The 23734-nt window shown below is 39.4% G+C and overlaps 1 protein-coding gene across 1 annotated transcript; it reads left to right on the plus strand.

The window, feature by feature from the left end:
- The first annotated feature begins 7081 nt into the window (after positions 1-7081).
- On the plus strand, positions 7082-16958 carry Vma21 (vacuolar ATPase assembly factor VMA21). Its single transcript, XM_059251090.1, has 3 exons — positions 7082-7249; positions 10828-10937; positions 12784-16958. The coding sequence occupies exons 1-3, from the start codon at positions 7197-7199 to the stop codon at positions 12924-12926; spliced, it is 306 nt and encodes a 101-aa protein (XP_059107073.1). The 5' UTR covers positions 7082-7196; the 3' UTR covers positions 12927-16958.
- The last annotated feature ends 6776 nt before the right edge of the window (positions 16959-23734 follow it).

The raw sequence follows: 23734 nt of genomic DNA on the forward strand, positions 1-23734 counted from the left end.
GAAAGAAAGAAAGAAAGAGAAAGGAAGAAAGAAAGAAAGAAAGGAAAAAAAAGACAAAAAAAAAAAAAAAACAACAACGCTGACTTATGCCAAAAGCGGTTGGGGAATCTAAACCAAGCCACCAGCCACCCTTGTTCCTGCGCCTTGCTGCCAGTTCATCCACCTTCCAAAAGAGCATGCATTGCACACCCCGCCTTTAACTTGGGTCTTGTATGCTCCAGTAAAAACTCTGCCTTTGGACCAAACCACTCCTTTCAATTGGCTAGCGGACTGATGACAGAATTCCCATAACACAGATGAGGTAAGCAATTGTTGAGAAAGGAACAATCAACAACCTGTCTGTTGTCTTATGGATAGAAAATTGGAGGAAACAATTCATCTCTAGACCTTTGGCTCCAAGTTGAGTTCTCTGCACTGAAACTCACCTGCCTCCTCATTTGGTCTTCTGTGTCTGTCTTGTGAACATGTATGTGAGATATCAAAGTGAATATCATGAAGACACAGATCTCTTTCCATAATATTCACTGGAAACATGTCAAATAAGACATAGAAGTGTTCACATGGACACTTGAAGGCTTTCTGAAAGGCCAATCAATGTAGTGAGAAGTGGTATTGGACAAGGTTAGTGGAAGTCAATATCCCAAATGTGTCAGGGGAATAGTTAAGCTGACCAGCAAAGGGCTCTTTCAACATGTGTGTGCCCTTGTGCTACAGATTACAGACACAGACACAGACACACACACACCACACTTTTTTTACTTTTACCATATCCTAAAGGCACATACAAATCAATAGACTTAATTTTCTTAATTTTCCCACTGAAAAATATACTCCTTTCCTCCCACTTCATTCAGAATTTTGTTGTTGTTTTGAGATTGGGCCATATGCATCATAGGCAGGTTTCAAACATGATATATAGCACAAGCTGGCCTTGAACTTCTCCTGATCATTATCTTCTGCCTATACATCCCAAACTTGGGATTAGTTTTAAGGCACCATGCCTGACTTTCCTCCTTTTCTTCTTTACTTGCTTCTTTTATTTTTGAGATTATAATATAATCATACCATTTCTCCCTTTTCTTTCCTCCTTCCAAATCCTGCCATATACCCCCCTCTCTTTCACATTTATGGCCTCTTTTTAATTAACTGCTATTACACGCTTATATTTATATTCTTAAATATAACCTGCTCAGTCTGTATAATGTTACTTGTATGTTTATGTTTTCAGGGCTGGCCATGTGGTACTGGATAACTAATTGATGTACTCTTCCTTGGGGAACACTATTTTTCCCACTCTCTGCATTCCTTAGTTACCTGTAGTTCTTTGTGTAGGGTTGAGGCATCCTGGGCTTCCCTACCCCCATTTCACCTTAGATTGTCTATTATTGTCCTTATTCAACTTATATTTGAACAGTCATGTTGGTGAGACTTTATGGGTGTAGCTTTTGACATTCCTAAGACACAATCTTACAGCAAACTAACTGACCCTCTGGTTCCTACAATCTTTCTGCTCCCTTCTTTTTGAGGCAAAGTATTGTTATCTTCAACTCCCTATGTATCCTAGACTGGCCTCTAACACATGATTCTCCTGCCAGATCATTATTATTTAACTCTTATTCAGTAAGTTTTTGTTTAGTTGTTTGTTTCTCTTTTCTACTTTTCTCATGTGGTTTTCTAGACTGGGAGATGATTTTGTTTTTAATGTCATTTTCCCAAACAGCATGTATGAATGCATAAGCACACAGACACACATAGATACACAGTACCCCAAGCCCTCACAGTCTTGAAGAAGTACACTCCCACATTTGCATGCATACACACTTGTGCACTCCTCTTAACCTTGCCCCTCTTGGAAAGGATTTCTTCTTCCCAGGACTGGAGCCAGAGGAACAGCTGGGAGAGAAAGGCCATAGGCAGGAGGCTGGTCTGTTTAGTCTTTGATCCTCCCTCTCCCCACCCTGGACTCCAGGGCTTTGCTCATGCTAAGCATGCACTCTACCACTGAGCAGCCCTCCCAACCCTGTCATTTATCATCAGTATCCAAAATACCTACCAACCCTTGTCATGCTTCTGAGTTTCTTTTTGCTATAGCATCTGCATTTTTCCCTTCTCTTTAGTCTAGGGTTTCTAACTTTTTTTTCAACCCAGTGATGGAAAAGGAAAAAAAAAAAAAAACCAAACAAACCTTGGATTTCTCTCATTCATCTGTCAATGTACTTAGTTTATTCAATCAATGTTAGGAGTGCAGCCTCCACGTGGGTGGGTTTGGGCACCAAGATCTCACCCTGAGGTCCTACAACTGCAGGGCTGCACAGACTTCCTGAGAGCAATTTCTGCTTAACCCTTAGGCTTTTGCTGTAAGTAAGCTCTACTGCTGCCCAATCAGAGGCGCCCTGCTCGCCCCTCCCTCTGGGTGTTTGGGAAGACCGCAGGGACATCTGACTCCAGTGCCTGAACTGCCTGGAGAGCTGTGTTTGGAACCTAGTGGTTCTGATCTTGGCAAGCTCTGGCTTACCTCTCCCAAGAGACAACCATCCAGCTTTTGTTGTGCTCACAGGCCGCCAACATCTTCTCAGCACTCAGCCCACCAGGCAGAGCATAGGTATTGGGTTGTGGCTTTGTCATAATGCTTCTGTACTGTAACAGACTCATCTGAATGCACTTGGGCCAGAATCTGTGAACTGTTGACTGGCATCTTCATGAGCCTTGCCACGCGGTATGAATAGGCTTCTTCTGATGATGATGTTATAGAACCTGGGGATAGAAACTTGTGCTCTAAGTCAGGTCCTTCCTGCCACCAGTCCTTAACAAGCCAATTGATAATGGAAAGCAGAAAAAGAGAGTTATTCAACGTGGCCACATTGAGAAGACAGAGGAAGCAATCCAGTGAACCTTCCAAGTCTGTTTTTTGCAGTCTTGGAGTGAGATTAAAGTTCAAATAGGAGGCCAAGTACATGCACATTTAAGCAATCTTGGACACGGTATGGTCGTGTCTTCTGCCCCCCACCCCCCACCAAACCATCCTTGTCTAGGCTTCTCATTCTCTACCTGTAAGATGGTCTGATAAGTGTTAGAACTGTGAAATCTCTTTCAGAGAGATAAATTCTCCCTCTGGCAGGGTCTTTTCCTTCTCCCAACATGAGATTTCTGGGGAAATTCTCATTTCTTTGGTGTTTATTGTTTTGATAGTCTTACAGTCAGATTGAGAGACAGAAGTCTCTCTTTAGAATACCTACCTTCATTTTTGCCAGGCTTATTAAATATCAAACCATTGGTGTGCCAAATAATTTGGGACCTTAGGCTGAAGTCATACTTTTATTCAGTACATACTTTCTCTTACAAGGGCTCTACTAATATTGTATAGGCATGTCTGGTGGGCAAGAACAGCTCTGATCCATGGACCCCAGGCATCCTCTGGCTCCTTTAACAAGAGTTCTCCCTAACTCTAAGACCCCAGCTTAATGGTGTGGAACATAGAGCCAGACAAGGTAGCTTTGTGGAAATTACGGAGCACACACAGGAGACAAGGCAAGGTAAGGACTTAACCAATTCCGGAATTTTCCTTAGCTTGAAATTTCCAACATATAAAATGGGAGTGGCATAAAAATTGTAGATATTGTGAACTAAGTGTAAAATGAAGCAGGTAGTTATTTACTTCAGGGAAACAGTGGTAGGTGAGTAAAACTAGTAATTCATTGCTTAGGGGATCCTGAAAACACATTTTTTACTATATTATTCTTTCCTCCTTGAAATTTTGGTCTAGAAGTGGAACTGATTTTTCACCAAAGGGTGTCAAGAGTTTTTATTTTCAGAAAAAAAGATACCCACTCTCCATTATAAATGTTAAAAACAAACAACAAGCTCAGCATTACACAAAGGAGCACACAAACAAAAGGAAAGTAGCTCAGCAAGATAACCCTTTTTGCAAAAGGATGCACCAAGACCCAACCCTGGATAGCAAGAACACTGGGGCCCAAATGGTCCTCATCTTTTGCTGACTAGGTAGTGACTATGTTTTACTCCATTGCTGGCAGCTCAACTTCACAACCTGAGACAATTGGCTAGTTGGCATAAAGGGGAAGGAGATGTTTCAGTAAGGATGAGCCCTTGTTGGACTAACTACCTTTGATAAAATGAAAACAAATGAAATCCCACTCCTTACATGCTGACTGTATGGTGGGGCTTATTTTTGTTTTCCTTGTATCTCAGTTTTTGAAATGCCATATTGTGTAGGCATAGACTTGAGAAAGTACCAGTTGGTCTTTCAAGTGTTGCTGTCCCATCCAAAGCCACAGTGGGAGCTCCAAATGGAGATGTGTGGGAGTATGGCTTTGTGGAATAGACTGCAGTTCTTGGGGTAGCTAAAACCTGGCTTTACTTGCATACCTGCCATGCCACCTCGTTGATGACAATGACATTTACAACAATATTGTGGAGAAAGTACTAGACCAAAAGTTAAGGGCTATAAATTCTCTAATCATATCACTGACCCTAGAAATCTGGGGCAAGTCACTTCTCTCAATAGTTCTCAGTTTTCTCAACAATGGTGAATGTCCCAGACAAATATTTGAGAATCATTTCCTGATTCTAAGGGAAATAATGGTGTCACTACTATATGCTCCTCCCTTGTGACCATATCACATCTCAGACTATAACCTTATTTGAAAATATAGTTGGTGCAAATGTAATTAGTTACGATACTGTCATAAGAAAGTAGGATAGCCGGGCGGTGGTGGCGCACGCCTTTAATCCTAGCACTCGGGAGGCAGAGCCAGGCGGATCTCTGTGAGTTCGAGGCCAGCCTGGGCTACCAAGTGAGTTCCAGGAAAGGCACAAAGCTACACAGAGAAACCCTGTCTCGAAAAAACAAAAAAAACAAAAAACAAAAAAAAAAGAAAGTAGGATAATCCCCTAATGCAATAGCATTGGTGTCCTTATGAATAGAGGACATTTGAACATTGACACACACGCTGGGAAAACAATATGAAAAGATGAAGGCAGAGATCAGGGTGACACTTCTACAAGGCAAAAAAAGTGTCAGGTAATGACCAGATGCTAAGGGAGAGGCACAGAATGGCTACATCTTTCTCCAGCAAGCCTCAGCACTAACCTTAAGAATACCTCCATCTCAGACATGTAGCTTCTAGAAGTGTAAAAGGATTAACTTCTGTTGTTCAAAGAACTCAGTTGGTGGTCCTTCATTACAGTGGTCCCAGAAAATATTAATATACTTAAATTGAAGTTCCTAATTTTCTCACTATCAAGAACCATTTTGGAGACAAAACTCAGTTGTCTAACACATATTATATGCTATATAGTATTAGGTGCACATGTTTGTTCTTTTTAGATACATATTTTTAAAGATTTGTTCTATCAAGTATACTATAACATGTTTTAGGTTTCAGTAACAGTCTTTCCATTTACTCATTAGATGGACAGGATTACCTTATCAGTGAGACATAATTTATGCCTCAAGTCAAATAATGTGATGTTTAGCTGTTGAAGTTCCATTAGGTTTTTAGAAATACCACTTGTTCTCAGAACACTCATTAAGTGTGTGGATCCCCAGGGGTTTAAGGACCAAGGGGTGATTAGAAAGATCAGGAATTAGCAAAGTGTTCCTGCAAAGAACCCTATATCACCATGTGTGGTGGTATAGATCTGTAATCCCAGCCACTTGGGAGGCTGAGACAGAAAGATTGAGTCCAAGGCCTGCCTGTGCTGTGGAATGAGTTCAGGGCTGGCTTGACTAAGTGAGTGAGACCCCGTGTCAAATTTTAAAAGGGGTTGAGGAATTCTGGGAGTAGTTATTCAGTGGGAGAGCACTTATCCAACATGCTACAAAGGTCCTGGTCCCCCCCCCACACACACACACTCGAAATCCACATAGAAAATATTTTAGGATTTGTGGAACATACCCCTTATGTCACATCTACAGAGCATTGCCCATGTAGAGACAATTCAGATGAATGTGCATGACTCAGTTTCAAAAAATTCTACTTATGAACATGAAAATTCAAATGATTTTCCTGAGTTGTTTGTAAGTTATCATTCTTTGACATTTCCCCACCACTCAAAGTGGAGAAAAACTGGCCAATGACTCCATGTACTTGACTGGTTGTCCAGTGTGTCACTCGTGGCACCCAGGTCTCCATTTCCTGAGTCTGTACATTAAGTTCACCTAAGGATCTGGATGAGGCCTACAGACGTGTTATTACATTTAAATTGAAACTCGGACTTCTTACTGCTCAATCCAGGACACACTGCTGGTTTACTTGTGATTTCAGGTATGCTTAGTATCTTATGGTGCAGAAAATAGGTATGTGGTCAGCAGCCCTTTCCAAGCTTGAGCATGTAAGGGCTGTCCTTGTATTAGCAGCCAGGGGCAACCTAATTTTGTGTAGCCTGCCCTAGGGCTTACACACCCTTTTCCGTTGGTGCCTCTCGGGTTGCCTGGGAGCATAGGTCCATCTGTCCTTACTATTTTTGAGTTCCTGTTGTCTCATTGGCGGCTTTCTGAACAGCTGCAAAACAAGCTTTTGACTCTAAGTGGAAGTTTGGGTCACCTGCTACCAATGCGGAACAGCAAGAGCCCTCAGCAAGGGCTCTTTCAGCGGACAGTTCTCTGATTTTTCTGACGCTGGTGAGTGTTTAACTCCTCTGAACTTCCTGCTGGACTGCCAAGACGGGCAGGAATGAAGGAGGTCTTTGCTCATGGGCTGGTGGAATAACGTGCATGCTTTTTTTTTGTGTTGTCGGAAACTGCTCGGTTGCCTAGCACCAGAGGCGACAGCCGGGTCATCCTTTCCATTGCTCCTCCACCTTGAGTCACCAGGCTTCCGTGGCACCGCAAGCGGGACCAAGACGCGGACGAGAGGCACGGGGCCTGGGAGGACGATGCTACGCGGAAAGTCCCGGCTCAACGTAGGGTGGCTAGGCTACTCGCCCGGCCTGCTCCTGGAGAAAGACACGCTCGCGGCGGCACGGACACCACGGAACTGTCGCGGGTAAGTCACGTGAGTGTCCGCGCCCTACCCGCGCCTGCGCGCGCTGCCTCCTTGCGTCACCACGCCGCGCCGCACCTGCGTGATTTGTCCAGATACTTCCGGTGAGACCGGCCTAGTACTATCACCTTCTAACTGGCCGCTGAGCCCCGCCAATTACCTAGCGCCTGCCGCTGCTCTCGTGGCCACGCCATGGAGCGCCTTGATAAAGCGGCATTGAACGCACTGCAGCCCCCAGAGTTCAGGTATTTCTGAGTTCGGTTGGGTAGCCATGGGGGGGGGGTGGTGGAGGTCGGCCCTGGTCTGGCGTGCGCCGCAGGGAATGGCGGAGACAAACCCGGTGGGCTTGGGATAGGGGCCTCTCCGCGATCCGCTGCAGGCTGATGAAGAGGGAAAGTAGTTTGGCGCCTGAACCTTTTGTACGGATGACCCCACCTTTCATTTAAGTGAGCAGGCCCTCAGTTCTTGCTTCCTTGTATTTTCTCTCCCTGTTGTTTGACAAGCTTGCTGATTTGCAGTCTCTCCTTTGCCAAGCTCCTTTGCTCTCTTGAAGACAGGCACCTGGCCTCCTCTGTCTTGAGACCTGCCTGGGCCTACATCACGTATTTTTGTAAACATCTGGTGTGTGAATGGAGTAGAGGCTGGCCCTGGTGCGAGGCCGCTTCTCTTGGGGGAATCATTGAGTAGGGTGGGGACTGGTGACTGGACAGAAGCAACCGTTAATTGACATCAGATTTCTTAATTCTTAGTTTAACTAACTACTTAGTTTTCAGCTTTGGAAGAAAAGGAAGTTGAATTCAGATAAATGACTTATCCAAGATCACAAAATTAGACCACACAGACCACATCTACTGCCTCCAAAACCCTGTAATCCTTTTACTCTCCAGTAATGTTAGTGGGGATTTTTTTTTTTTTTTGTAAAAATGACTGTTTATAAGAATACCAATAGATGTTCTTACTAAGTACACTAAGAATACAGTATACCATCTAGACAGTTACTAGTGGAATTTATAATGATACCATCTAGACAGTTACTAGTGGAATTTATAATGAAATTTTAAAAGAATTCTGCTGTAAGTCTTTCCTGCCACAAAGGGGAATGTGGTAATCTCTATCTGTTCAATGTTTGCTACGGAAATTTGTGTGAAGTAGGAAAACTGAAAAGTGTTAAAGAGTAGGAGCTTGATAAAATTCATTGGGAACGTTCTCCTTTTTGTATGTCTAACATTAACACTGTTTTTTCCATCCATTCCTCATTTCTGATAGGTCTCAGCAATTCCCAGTCAGAGGTATAAAATAAGTCAATCAAATGGTATCCATTGCTTTTTTTAAATATAATATATCACTGATTCTACCTAACCTGATTTGTACCAGCATAACCAACAGGTGTAGAGGGATATGGCTAGAATCAAAGGAGAAAAGTGGTGTAAATACTAGGGGAAATTGGTTAGCTAATTTTTTTTTTAAGTTTGTACACTTAACTTTGACTATCCAGTCATGTGTTTTGGACATTTTGGACAATGACAGACTGCAAGTGTGTTCCATGGGATTGTATTATCTAGTGCTATTTCAGCCATCTTAGTTTGTATAAGTACACAACTGTGATGTTTGTGAAATGACAGAATCATTTAAGAACACATTTCTCAAAAAAATTTTCCTGTTTTTAAATGGTGGATAACTCTACTTAATCTTAAATTACTGAGCTTATAACAGAGAAGAGTCATATTTTTGAGGTTTAACATAGAGAGTAGTAAGAATGTATTGAAAATAATTGAATAATAATAGGGCGGTAGTACACTCCTTTAATTCCAGCATTCAGGAAGAAGGCAGAAGCAGGTGGCTCTCTGAGTTTGAGGCCAGCCTGGTCTACAGAGTGAGTTCCAGGACAGCCAGGGATATACAGAGAAACCCTGTCTTGAAAAACAAAACAAAACAAAACAAAATAATAATAGGCCATAAATTGTTAACATATGTACATACAGGCTGTGGGGTGCTGGACATTAGTATATAGTAAAGGTTATATTTTCATGGTGAGACTATGATTTTGTTTACCCTATTTTTATTACATTGTATCATCTTTTCAATGATAAGTGTTTATAAAAATTATTTTTAAATTTTGTGTGTGTGTGTATATATGCACAGCATGAATTCAGGTGTCTGAGGAGGTCAGATGCATTGGATCCTCTGGATCTGTAGTAAGACAGTTGTGAGTTGCCTGACATGGGTGTTGGGACTGGAACTTTGCTTCTCTGGAAGAGCAATACCACTGAGCCATCTCTCTGGTCTCATGCTGGTAAAAATTATGCCAGATAGTAGGTATTTAAAAGAGATTATATAAAGAACACTTCAGATATAGTGACATAGGCCTCTTAATACCAGCTACTGGGAAAGCTGAAACAGACGGATCACAAATTCAAAGCCTGGTGGGCTACAGAGTGAGTTCTAGGCTAACATGGGCAAATAGTGAGACCCAGTCTCAAAAGATAAGAAATAAAAAGAGGTAGAGAGGTAGCTGAGTGCTGGAGTATTTGCCTATTAGCATATATGAGACCCTGAGTTCAATCCCTGGTATTGACAACTAAATAACTAGGTAACTAAATAAGTAAAAATAATCCTTTCTTTGAATTTTTGTTTCTTACTAATTTAGATAGTCTGAATATTGCATGCTTACAATATTATAAAATATGAATTTACCACTAAGAAAATCTAAAGTTCAGTGCTTTTCTAAGACCCAGAAAAGAAGTGGTTGAATAGTATTTTCATATTTTTGATATATATGATATATATGATTATATGTATATATGATGAGGATTATGTAGCTCAGTAATGGCAGAGTATAGTAAAAGATAATAATTTAGGTATGAAAAGATAATCTTAGAACTTTTTGTTCCATGGCAGTAAGCATAACAGTAATATTTAATTTCTCCCATATGTACAAGGAATGTAATAAGGATGGAAAGTTTACTACGGTTTTATGAGATAAAATTTTCATGTAGTGCAGTAGCTATTTAGACTTAATGGTCTTAGGTCTCTGCTACTTTATTGGACTTTAACCGACAGTTCCATATTTTTTCCCCTTACCCATGGTTGCCACTGTTTTATTCTTTCTATAGATTTGGTCATTTTTTAATTGAAGAATTTATATATATATATATATATATATATATATATATATATATATATATATGGAAATGTAGAATATGTTTATCTACACACACACACATACGTGCACGCGCACACACACACACCACCCCAAACACATTAAGAAATGGCTGTATCTGTATCTTAGCCATGAATGGAGTTTGTAGACTGAATGTACCTCTGGATGGGCATAGGACACAATGCTACACTAAATGTACTCAAAATTTCCTTCATCATCTGTATGTCCAGCCCCAGTACCCCTATTGAGCTGCCTATTTTGGGCTTTTATTTGGAGTTCCATGGCATCAGTACATTTGTCTTTTCCATTTACTCCCACCAAGCTGTATGTTTTATGAGACCCTGACTGGGTCTTGGATAAGTTTGATTCTAGAATAAATCTTTCTTTTCTGGTTCTATCTATTTCTGGTCCAGGCCTCTAGTTGGAGCAGAAGCATGTACATTCTTCAGGGAGGAGCTCTTTGCCAGCAAATGGGTTTGGCTTTTTCCTATGTAAATTTCAGAGGCACGTGCTAGTGCATGTGTGCCATGCTGAGGGGCAGGCTCAAGTATGTGCATGCTTGCTCCTTTGCCATGTTTGCCTCAGAACTCTGTTATCTTCAGGGGGGTAATTATTATATTTGGATATGGCTTGTGAAAATTCTGTTTGTTCACTTTCTTCCAGAAATGAAAACTCTTTAGCTTCAACCCTCAAGACACTCCTGTTCTTCACAGCTTTAATGATAACAGTTCCTATCGGGTTGTATTTTACAACTAAATCCTATGTATTCGAAGGTAATTTTTACATGCTTGAGGACGTTTTTCTTTTCTAATTTGTTCAATGCTTTTATGAATCTTTTTATTGTTAAACTTTTATTCCTTTTGCTTAAAAATATCCAGTAAGAAGTCATATGCTTTGGTTGGCTGGGTATGGTCCTGCATGACTATAATACTTAGGAAGTAGAGGCAAAATTAGAGCCTGGACTCATAAAAGAGTTGGAGGCCAAGCTGGGCTACATGAGAAACTGTCTCAAAAACAAAACAAAGTTTTTTTTGATATTTATTACATATAATGTATTGCTTTAAGTGTTTTACTTGAGTTTATTCACAGGATCCCCACAACAAACTTCTGAATTAATTTGTAGTATTATCCTCATTTTAGAAATGTGGTACAAAAAAGTAATTGCTGTCTGCACTACAAGTAACTGGTGGAAATGGGAGATGAAAACAGGGTTGTGTCATGGGCACTGTTCTCTTGACTTTCCTTATTCATACTCATGGAACTGTGACAGGTCTTTCCTATGTTATCATAGGGTAGAATTACAAACTAAAGCAACATAATTTGGTAACTGGGCACCAATTCTATTTATAGTGCTCTTTCATTTTCTCTCATTGCTCTTAAATATCTGTGTACTTGTATAAAGTAAGAGATTCATGCTACAAAGGTGTATAAGAAATCATATTGATATTGAAAATAAACAACCATTTGTATTTGCTGATTTCTATAAAGCAGTCTGTTAGTACCTTTTCATGCTGAACTATTTTTAACCTATAATTCTTTTTATAAGTGCCTATCATTATATTTTACATGGAGTCATATTTTTATTCATACGTATTATTTGTACAAAATGATGGAATTAGTTATGACAGCCAGTGGTACAATGTCAAGAGAATTTCCTAATAGCTAGTGTGAATTTCGAAATGTAGATGCCTGTAATACTGGTATTTAGGAAACTGAGACAGGAGGATCTCAAGTTCCTAGCCACCCTGGCCTACAGCGTGAGATTGTGTAACTATTGATAAATAGAAGGAGGAGAGAACTTTATCTATCTCTGCTCATTCTAAGAAGTCATTGTGTTTCTCATGTATGATTACATACATTTGTTTTATGTCTTTTTAAGACTTTATTATTTTTATAGTTCTTTTTTATTTTATATTTTTATTACTTCTTTTACATGTTGATAGTATAATATGCATTATATCATTTCTTCCTTTCCTTTCCTCCCTCCAAAACCTCCCATATTCCCCTCCTTGCTCTCTTTCAAATTCATGACCTCTTTTTTCATTAATTGGGGTGTGTGTGTGTGTGTGTGTGTGTTCCTAAATATAGAAGTACAACGTGCTCAGTATGTGTAATGTTACTTGTATGTATATGTTTTCCAGGCTGACCATTTGGTGTTGGATAACCAATTGGTGTGTTTTTCCCTGTAGAATATTATTTCTCACACTCTCAGCATTCCTTAGTTGCCTGCAGTTCTTTGTATAAGGTTGAGGCTTCCTGGGCTTTTGGTCATCCATATTAGCATGCCTATTGTTGTTGTCCTTGTTCAGCACATGTTCAGGCAGTCATGCTGGTGAGACATTAGGGGTGTATCTTCTGACATTCCTAGTAGGCATAATCTCATAACAAATTCCCTAATCTTCTGTCTCTTATAATCTTTCTGCCCCTTCTTCTGCAGTGTTGCCTGAGCCTTTGCTACAGGAGTTGTTTTGTAGATGTATTGAGACTAGATTACACAACTCTGTGTTTTGATTGGTTGCTGTTTTATGTAATGGTCTTTGTTCCAAAAAAAGTTCTTAGGCTTAGAATTTTGTAGTTTGTAAGTGTGGAATAAAATGAATTTTTTTCTTTTTTTGATAGGTGCCCTTGGAATGTCCAATAGAGACAGCTACTTTTATGCTGCAATTGTTGCTGTTGTTGCTGTTCATGTGGTTCTGGCCCTGTTTGTCTATGTGGCCTGGAATGAAGGCTCACGACAGTGGCGTGAAGGAAAACAGGATTAAAGTGAACATCACCTTTTGATAGCATGAAATTTATTTTTTGAATATGTTAAGTACTTCTGGGATATAAATAAATAAATACATTTTGTTTGAATAAAGTTGAAAGAACATATTAAAATCAGTCTTAAGGAGTCAGTCGCATTTGGCTAAATTTTGACCCATCCAATAATGTGGTCACTTTGAACTTTGAATCTCCATTTGCAAATGAAAATTTGGTAAAGTTAAGTAGGTATAAATGTATATGTTAAAAGAGTTATATCTTATCCTAGAAAGAATTTAATTACAACAACAAAAATGTATAGCAATTTGCCTTATACTTGCTTTTTAGTTTTATTTATTTGGGTAGATTAAGAAATACTTAGTGAAGCAAATCTAAATTTCCTTTTTCACTGGAGGACTTCCTGGAAAATACTAGGCCCTTGGATTTGAGATTCTAATTTCCTGTGGAAAGCTACCAAAATTGTAGGCAGTGTAGTTAATCTAAATGTCACTGAGGAAGGATAACTCTCACATTCCATTATTTAATGGGGAAAGTTGCTGAAATCACATCCATTCAAACAAAGGATTTAGGATTACTGAGGCAAAGAATTGAGCTTACTGTCAGTATTGTGATTATCCTACTAACATTGTGCCGCATTTTTCTTTGAAATTAGGCTTCAATTGCAAAGTTTATCAAAATCCCATTTAGTGTGTCATCCTACTTTAAAATAGATAGTATATGATAGAATGCCAAACCGGGTGACAGTGGCGCACACCTTTAATCCCAGCCCTCAGGAGGCAGAGCCAGGCAGATCTCTGTGAGTTCGAGGCCAGCCTGGGCTACCAAGTGAGTTCAAGGACAGGCACCAAAACTACACAAAGAAACCCTGTCTCAGAAAACCAAAAAAAAAAAAATAGAGAATGCCAAAATGTTCAGCTTTCACACAGATTGTATACAGTCTTGAAAACATCACATTTCTTAAGAGGTATTCTTGGAGGTTTTTTTTTTTTTTTTTTTTTTTTTTTAATCAGAGCTAAGTTACATCCTATATTTATAGATAGTCCTTCAAGTCTTTTTTGATGAGAACACCCCAGCCCCAGAAAAAAAAAGCCCTGTTACCTTGCTTTAGTACCTTCAGTCAATGGTCAGATAAACCACTTAGTACTGTGTATATGCAATCTAAAAATGCTGTCCCCCAAATATTTATTTCTTATTAAAAGTTCATAATATATTTTCTGTAAAACACTGGAAAAATATAATAGAAAGAAAATAAAAATTGGCCCATAATGTTACTACCTGCAGATCATTAGTAGTTTAGTTCACAACCCCTGTGCAGTATTGAAAGATGTTTCTTAATGCTGGTTCCGTACACACTACAATCTTGGTTTAAGTTTAGATCTTGCCAACTTCACCAAAGAGCTGTTTTCAGTTTTTCAGATACATGATAAATTGCCCATTGTCTTACAAATCACATTCTGTCTTTAGTCTTCTAAAATTCACATTTCAATGTTTTTAACAAAAAATTTTGAGAGGAAAACTCAATATAAATACTGTATAGTATGTGCATATATCAAAACATTACATGGCACCCCATAAGCGTGTGTGCTTTTTTTTTATGTATCAGTTAAATTTAAATTGTAAAAATGAAGAAAGTTCAAATACCTATTAATGGTAATCCTAATATAATGAATGGCCCATGCCTAAATGTTTGCCATTATTGATTTGTTTGCTGTTATATTATGCTGTGGAACTAGACTAGAGGAATAGAGAGGTGATTAGACATAAAGATAAGTGTTTGTGCTATATTATTGTTGCGATAAACATGATTATTAAAGGGTTGTTCTTAATTCTTGAATTTAACTGTTGTATGTAGTTTGTATTTAAAAGTGAGTATTCTAAATATAAGGGTCTTTATTTTATAAAGACTGCAATTCTTAGTATTACAATAGTTGAGTCTCAGACATTTGTGCTAGATTGCTAGATGGTACCCTTATGAGGTGGTCTATTGTTTTTAGAATGTCCACTCAGTTTATTTTTATATAATGCTGAGGTTTCTTTTCTTGTACTTTAGGGATCTTGTACTGTTTGTAAAATACACTGTTGGGTTATTTTATTTGATTTCAAACATTGCTAACTAAGTAATGGTATAGGTCCTTTAAAATACTTTAGCCAGGGATACATGTAAATACATTTAATTTTCCCTTGGGAATAAAGTACAATGTGTTCAAACACTAAAATCAAATATTCACATTGATACTTAGAATTAATTACAGAATAGATTTGTTTTCAAAGCTGGTGTTTCCAAGGATTTTGACTGCTCATGAGTTTGCTGCTGTTAGCTATGTTAATGAATGTGGTATTGGACAAATAGACATGTTTTCAAGGTATCTAACTAGTTTCCTCTTGCACAAAGTACATATTTCATGTGTTAGAAGAAAAGCTACAGTTGAACTGTTAAGTGTTTTCCGGCAGGAATATGTTCACTGATGTTCAAAACCTGATTGTAACAGTAATCTCATTAGGGATTATAACTTGAAGTTTCAGTGCAAGCTACTGATCTTACCCTATTTTCTGTATCAATGCCTTCCTCACCTTCTGATTTGCCTCTTAAAGAATCTTTTCTCCTAGTACTGAAAAAATGGAAGTCTGCTGCAAGATGCATCTGGTATCATTCATTCTTCAAATGTCTGCCATTTTACATGTTACTTTAGCATTCTGGTTTGTAATGATAGTAAAGAATTTGAAACCAGCTATTCAAAATAACTGGGTGTTTCATGGGGATCTAACAGTAATTATAATAACTTGAAAGTTTACATCAGAAAAGTTATATTGAGCCAGCTGTGGTGGCATATGCCTATACTTCTAGTATTTGGTAAGCAGGTACAGGAGGATCAAGAGTTCAAGACCACCCTGGGGCTGCACAAGACCCTGTCTCAAAACAGCAAGACCCTACAAAAACAACAAATTTGGCTTTATTAAAAGAAGCAACCAATGGGCTTGTATTTATTTTCATATAAATCTTATGTAGACAGGACATTCAAACAGGTCAGTAAAAGTATTTAGACAAGTAAGATGCACCCAAGGAAGGCTAAAACTAAAGTTATATGAAAGGATTGAAGTCGTGTTTTACTTATATCTACTATATCTCCAGACAGTTTTCATATTTAGTGCCTAGGCTTAGCAAATTTTTAGACTTGTTAGGCCCATTTGATAATTAGTTCAATGATGGTACAGTATTTGTCACTTGTCTTAGGTCAATGGCAGGTTTCTTTACTCTCAAGTGTTCTGTCATTCACTAGGAAAATATACAACCATGTAGATTCTATTCCTAGCTTTTCAGTTCATTTTCACCAGAGTTGTTCTCGAGTGCCCTCTAATAGCTTCACTAATTTTTTTTTTTTTTAGGGGGATGGAGTTACCTTAAAAATAAATTACTCTCGGAGACGTTGGGAACCTACCCATCAATGCATAACCTCTGAATAGCTTAACCCTTTATTCTGTACAAAAGTCCAGAATCTCTCCATATCGCTGCCGGCCACACTTACACTTCTGTTAATTGCTATGTGTGCTTGAAGAATCGTTTCTTTTTAAGATGTTCTGTAAGTCATATTGTCAGTTATACAATCTAGTCTTCCTTCCACGTTTGGTGAAATCTCACTAAACAGGAATAATAGCAATAGCTAACAACATCTGCACAGCACCTTACAGTTTGCAAAGAACGTTCACATATTCTTGTCTTAAGTTTTGCGTAGTGAACATGTTACAGAGATGTCCCTTTATGTCAGTGCTGAGTGTTAGAATTTTCAGTCACCAGTGTCACTGGCCATGCTATGGCCACTGACTGGGGTGAGGGTAGGGGTGGGGGTGCCAATGTGCTGTTTGTAAAGCTTGTGTCATCACAATGGAGCCTGCATTTCTTAGCCACTTGCATCAGACTGACTTGTTAAGTGATGCTTTTTTAGTCTTTACCTGAATGGGTTTTGTATTCAGTATATTGTAGCCTGTAGTTTGTATTAATTTACGACTTGTCATTAAAAAAAGTATCTGTAATGTTACTGTGCTGTGTCCTCATTCAGTGGATATTGTTTTATTGACCCCTGCCTGGTTTTAAAATGTGTTTGTGTGCTTCTGTTTATAATGTAGAATATATGCAGAGTTCGGTTTTTAAGTGTGTGTTTGCTTCTGTGTTTGCCATACAGTATAAGAATAGAGCTGTCAAGGATAAGGTTTACTATATCACATGTAAGTAGAATGGAGATGTTGGGGTGGGGTACTGAGGTGGGTGGATTGGTTATATTCCAACTTGAGTGAGTCAGAATTGGTGTGGGAGTAGGTTAAAGAGAACTTGCCTCAGCCAGGTGTGGAGGTACACACCTACAATCTCAGCACTTGGGAGGTGAAGGAGGATGTTCCAAGTTCATCCTGAGATGCATAGGAAGTGTGAAGCCACCTTGTGCTACATGAGATCCTGTTTCAAACACAAATTATCTTGTAACTTTTGGGAGTAAATGGATTTCAAATGCCATTAAAGAAATAAGTTTGAAAAGTACTTGAGACTAATTAAGAGAAGAGAATTCCTGGGGACCTTTTGCATCACAACACATACACATGACTAATTTCCTGCATCTTGTTTATTGCACTGGCTCCAACTCCTTTTGGTGTTCCTGGGGACTCCAACTTCAAAAGTACAGGTAATGAGATGTTCAGGAAGCTCAGGACACAAGTAGTAATAGCACTATAGAAACCAAAAAGTCCTGCTTCTATCGTGACTGGAACCAGACTGTAGAATGTAATTAAAAACTACCAATTGTGCAAATGTAACCCAGACCTTTAACTCCAAACCTCTGAGGGTGCAGCCTGAAAATTAAGGACAAGTTAATGGGCCCTCATGTGCCTGCTGATAGAACCTGCTAGGAGAGACTTAAAGGTTTTTTTGTTTTTTTTTTTTGTTTTTTTGTTTTTTGTTTTTTGTTTTGTTTTGTTTTGTTTTTTATCTAAATGTGAGTTTTTAAATGCTAGACTCGAAGACATTTGTTTAAAATATGACCATGCTTTACAGTAATTATTTGTGTTGATTTGTGTGATGACTCTGCGCTAAGAAATAGGAAGATTCTAGTACAATCTCCTTGTACTAAATTTTGTCAGTTTTGACTCAGGAAGAGGACCAAATGGTTGGAGTAGGGTCATCAAGTTCTTTCTCCTATCTGTACCTGTGGGTCTGTGTTTCTGGGACTCTGTACTTAGCTCGGAAGCCCTATAGCATCCCTATTTTCTATCCCCTCCCCTTTCTGTCACCACTGCATCTGCATATCTTTGCACATCTCAAGTCTCTTATGTAAAGTGGCGGAGTATTTGCATAGAATGTATACACATCCTTTTGTATGCTTTGTCACCTGTAGATCATTTATAATGCCTAATACAATGCAAATTCTGTATAAATAGTTGCCATATGGTGTTGTTTCTATATTGTATAGGACATAATGAAAAAGAAATCTATCCATTATCAGTACAGTTATAATTTTCCAATAATTTCTGTCAGTGGCTGATCAAATCCATAGATAGAGAAGCCACATATATGAAGGGCTGGGTGTATTTCTGTAGCTTCTAGTTAGAAACAATGTCCTCTTCCTCCACTCCTCTCCTAGTCCCCTTGAGTCAACTAAAATAAAAAGTGAGTAAATTATTAAATAGGGAAAAATTAGTAGAAAGCTCAATAAATGAAATAAGCAAAAAAGTTAGACCAGCACTTTCAAATGAGTTGGCCAAGGGGTTTGATGGAACCTCCACCTGTAGTTGACAGGATTCTAATATGGCCAAGATTCCCACTCTCATCTCCACTCTGATCACTGGTAGGAGTCATAAATGGGATGGGACAATAACTTTATTCCATATGTATTTGGGCTTCTGTGGCTGCTATAACAAAGCACCACTCAGTGGGTTCAACAACTGCAAAGCCAGGCTCATGACACGCTCCTATGATCCCAGTGCTCAGGAGGTCAAGTCAGGAGGACCAGAAGCTCAAGTTCATCCTGGGTTACATGGCAAGTTCAAGGACAGCCTAAGATATATGAGACCCAGAGTGATAGAGACAGAGAGATAGATAGAGATAGAAAGACAGAGACAGAGAGAGAGACAGAGACACACAGACAGAGACACCCAGACACACACAGAGAGAGATAGAGAGATGGGACAATTCTATTTCCTCACAATGCTAGAGGTCAGAATTATGAGATCAAGGTGTGGGTAGGGTTGATTTTCCCTGGACCCTCTCTTCTTGGCTTGCAGATGTTTGTTGTTTTTTCCTGTTCTCAAATGATCTGTGTAAATTTGTCTTAATCCCATTTTATGAGAATCCCTGTCATACTGTGCTGGGACCCTCCCTAAAAAATCTGAGGTGAATATGAGAAGTGCTCAACTGGGCATTCATTTATAGCCAATGGACAAAGAAAGCTCCAAGCCAGGAAATATAGGTAGACTAGACTGTAAAAGCTAGAATCCCATTGGTTCATTTTTCTGCATAGGTCACAAGTTTCTCAAAACACCAATGACAATGACACAATGATGTGCTTCAGACAAGTTGAGAAGTAGCTTTAAGTCCTCAACAGACTTGTTCCCATTTCCGGTGTCTGCCTGGGTCCTGAAATTGACCATACATGCAGACAATATGTCAGTCAAATTTTGCTCCCACTCTCTGTGCTTAGTACCCAGCTCTGGCGGTGCACAGAACAGATATCAAATGCATGGACAAAGTAAGCAAATGCCATTCTTCCTATATCCCTTTAGTAAATTCTTTCTCTCTTTCATTTATATGTGCTTTCTGGATTTTTTAATATTGTTTTATTAAATTGTTTTTCATTTTACATACCAACCACAGATCCCCCTCTCTTCATTCCTTCTGTCCCCCAGTCTTCCCCCCCAACCCACTCCCATCTACTCCTCAGAGAGGGTAAGACCTCCCATGGGGAGTCAACAAGGTCTGGCACATCAAGTTGAGGCAGGACCAATTCTCTCCCCACTGCACCAAGGCTGAGCAAGGCATCCCACCATGGGGAATGGGCTCCAAAAAGCCAGTTTATGCACCTGGGACAGATCTGGTCCCACTGCCAGGGGGCCCCACAGACCAAGCCACGCAGCTGTCACCCACATTCAGAGGGTCTAGTTCGGTCCCCTGCAGGATCCCCAGATGTCCATCCAGAGTTTGTGAGTTCCCACTTCTTGAGCCACTGAAGGAGCTGATCCTGACCTGTATGAAATGAATGGTGAAGTGATTTCTATCCTTACCTACAACACAATAGTTCCTAGAAAATGCTCATTCTTTGTAGTTGATTTCATTTGAACACACTGTTCTTCAAAGCTCTGCCTTGGGAGAGTAGGAAAGGCATGACAGCAGAAACATGACAGCTGGTTACATTATATCCACAGGCAGGAAGTAGGGAGACATAAGCCCTAGTGCTCAACTCCCGCTTCTACTCACGCTCACCTTTGGACTGTGTATCCAGGCCACATTCAGGTGGTTCCTTACTCCTCAGGGAAGCCTTGTTGAAAGGTCCTCACAGACATAACCAAAGTTGTGTCTCTTAGGAGATCAGAAGATCCAGTCAAGTTGACAGTGAAGATAAACCACCACAATAAATAATGGTTTATATCATTTGCTTTCCTCATTAGCACTAAAACAGCTTTCCTCCTGGTTATAGCCTTTGTGTAACTTTATGATGATAGCTCATAACATGACCATAGTCCATTGAAAAGACTTAAACTTGTAAAAATCTACATATTTATTACATATTATTATTATTATGTGTGTACACATGGGTGCACCCATGTACACCACAATGCATATGTGAAGTTCAGGATACAACTTGAAGGAGTCAGTTCTCTCTGCCATGTGAGTTCTAGGGATCAAAATCAGGTTATTTTAAAAATTATGTACTGGTATCTTGTGGTTGTTTTCATTTGCAATTCCCTGATGACATATGGAGTGGAACATATTTCCATATACTTATTTCAACCTGTGCATCTTATTTCATTTTAATGCACATTATTATCTACTGTTTTTATTTTAACACACATTAGTATCTATGTGTGACACATGTGCATGTGGGCATGCATACACGTGCATGTGTGTGGAAACCAGATGGTTCTTCAGGAGCCATCCACTGTTTTTGAGAGATGGTTTCTTATTGATCCTGGGGTATGCTGGTCACACTAGTCTGGCTGTCCAGCAAGCCCTAGCTATCTTCCTGTCTTCTCCCAACATCCCCCAGTGCTAAATTATAGACAGGTGCTACCACAGCAGCTTTTTATGTGTGTGGTGTAGGTAGAGCTCAGTCTCTCATGCTTGTGCCGCAACTTCACAGGCTGAATTATCTTCCTATCCATGATTACAACATATCTTAATCATTTCATAATCCTGACAAAGTTGTCACATTTTCAAAAAGTCACCTTCTTTGTTTTTTCTATTGCTTCTCATTTTTAAGAGCTGGTAAAATGTTTTGTGAACTCTAAAAGAAAAATGAAATATTTGAATAAAAAAGGTGAACTTGGCTCTGGTCCCACCTTCCCTTCAAGTAAGTGATTGTCTAAAGAATTCACTTCTTTTCAGAATCTCTGTGTGTTCTGTAAAGTAAAAGGAATGGCAAAGAGGATTTTAAAGTTTTTGTGGCTTTGGTTTCTTTTGCTTTTTATTCTGCATCAGCTACTAGAGTGGTCATGCCAACATTCAGGCATCTGAGCCTTTGGATGCCTCGTGATACATTTATCTTGAAAAAATTTCCATATTTCATGTCCAGGTTGAAATGAAGGTCTGAGAAAGAGGCTGATACCTAGCAAACAGATCTCTTAAAATACCTCATTGAATTGTGTTTGCAGAAAGTATCAGGGGAGAGAGTATAGACAGCAAAAAGGTAACCATGCTTCCCTGTTAATTTCATTTGGTGACTCACTCAGTCTGTCATGAAAAGATGGCATTGATCAAAATTGTGACCTTTTCTTCTGTCTTCTATCATTAAAATAATGCCAGTAAAAGGGCAGTGACTCACCACAAAAACAGATTCTTTTTCAGGAAATTATCAGAGCACTGTCACAAAAAGCTTGGGCAAAGGATCTTTTGACTCACCTTACCTGGTGAGCAAGCAGCATCCTTTGCCCAGCTCATTAAGTGCCTCTTCTATAATATGTGCTGTGGATTCAGTCTAGCCTGTTATTTTGTTGATTCGTTCTTGTTTTGAGCAGTATTTCAGGCATTGAATGCACAAGGTAATTTTCCACTGAATCAGTTGCTAGTCATCATTGCTTCCATAATTCAAAGGGGCTTAGGGGGCTATTTTTACATTGTGAAATAGTTCTCATATGTAGTTTATGGATCTGGAGTCTCATATATGCATATATATTGGTATTAGGTCTCCATTTCTGTAAGTGGATACTTGAAGTGATGGAAAGGTTGAAATTATTGTTTTCCAATTACTATTAAGCACATCACTAAAAAGAGAATTCTTGGAGTTTGGGTCTTAAAAATTAGGCCTATCAATTATGCAGTTTGCTTATTATTTCAACCTGGCCTGCTTCTATTAAATTATATACCAAGGCAAGATTTAATAAGAAAAATAATCATAACTTGTGCTTAGTTTAAGCTTCACCAACCCCACATCTGACAGAGGGCTGATATCCAGATATCCAGAATATATAAGAAACTCAAGAAATTAGACATCAAAATGTCCAACAGTCCAATTAAGAAATGGGCTATAGAACTAAACAGAGAATTCTCAACAGAGGAAACTCAAATGGCTGAAAGACATTTAAGGAACTGCTCAACATCCCTAATCACCAGGGAAATGCAAATCAAAACGACTCTGAGATACCACCTTATACCTGTCAGAATGGCTAAGATCAAAAACACTGAAGACACCTTATGCTGGAGAGGATGTGGAGCTAGGGGAACTCTCCTCCACTGCTGGTGGGAATGCAAGCTTGTACAACCACTTTGGAAATCAATATGGCACTTTCTTAGAAAATTGGGAATCAATCTCCCCCAAGACCCAGCTATACCACTCTTGGGCACATACCCAAGGAATGCTCAATCATACCACAAGGGCACTTGCTCAGCTATGTTCATATCAGCATTGTTTGTAATAGCCAGAACCTGGAAACAACCTAGATGCCCTTCAACTGAAGAATGGATAAATAAAATGTGGTACATATACACAATAGAGTACTACTCAGCAGAGAAAAACAATGACATCATGAGGTTTGCAGGCAAATGGATAGATCTAGAAAAGATTCATCCTGAGCGAGGTAACCCAGACTCAGAAAGACAAACATGGTATGTTCTCACTCATAGGAGGATACTAGATGTAAAACAAAGATGACTAGACTGCAACTCACAACTCCAGGGAGGCTACCTAGAAAACAGGACCCTAAGAAAGACACAGGGATTGCCCAATGACAGAGAAATGGATGAGATCTACATGAACAACCTGGACATGAGTGGGGGCAATGAAGGGCAAGGGTTGAGGGAAAGAGAGCTTAGGGGAGTGGGAGATCCCAGCTGCATCAAGAACAGAGAGGGAGAACAAGGAATAAGAGACCATGATAAATGAAGATCACATGAGAATAGGAAGAAGCAAAGTGCTAGAGAGGTCCCCAGAAATCCACAATGATACCTCCACAATAGACTACTGGCAATGGTCGAGAGACAGCCTGAACTGACCTACTCTGGTGATGGGATGGGCAAACACCCTAATTGTTGTGCTAGACACCTCATCCAATGACTGAGGGAACTGGATGCAGAGATGCATGTCCAGGCCCCAGGTGGAGCTCCAGGAGTCCAGTTGGC

This window comes from Peromyscus eremicus, chromosome X (genome assembly GCF_949786415.1).
Source record: "Peromyscus eremicus chromosome X, PerEre_H2_v1, whole genome shotgun sequence".
Taxonomy (NCBI): Eukaryota; Metazoa; Chordata; class Mammalia; order Rodentia; family Cricetidae; genus Peromyscus; species Peromyscus eremicus.

Coding starts and splice junctions, on each gene's coding strand:
- Vma21 (XM_059251090.1), top strand. CDS start 7,197: ATGGAGCGCCTTGATAAAGCGGCATTGAACGCACTGCAGCCCCCAGAG. Junction 7,250..10,827: donor CTGCAGCCCCCAGAGTTCAG/GTATTTCTGAGT, acceptor ACTTTCTTCCAG/AAATGAAAACTCTTTAGCTT. Junction 10,938..12,783: donor TAAATCCTATGTATTCGAAG/GTAATTTTTACA, acceptor TTTTTTTGATAG/GTGCCCTTGGAATGTCCAAT.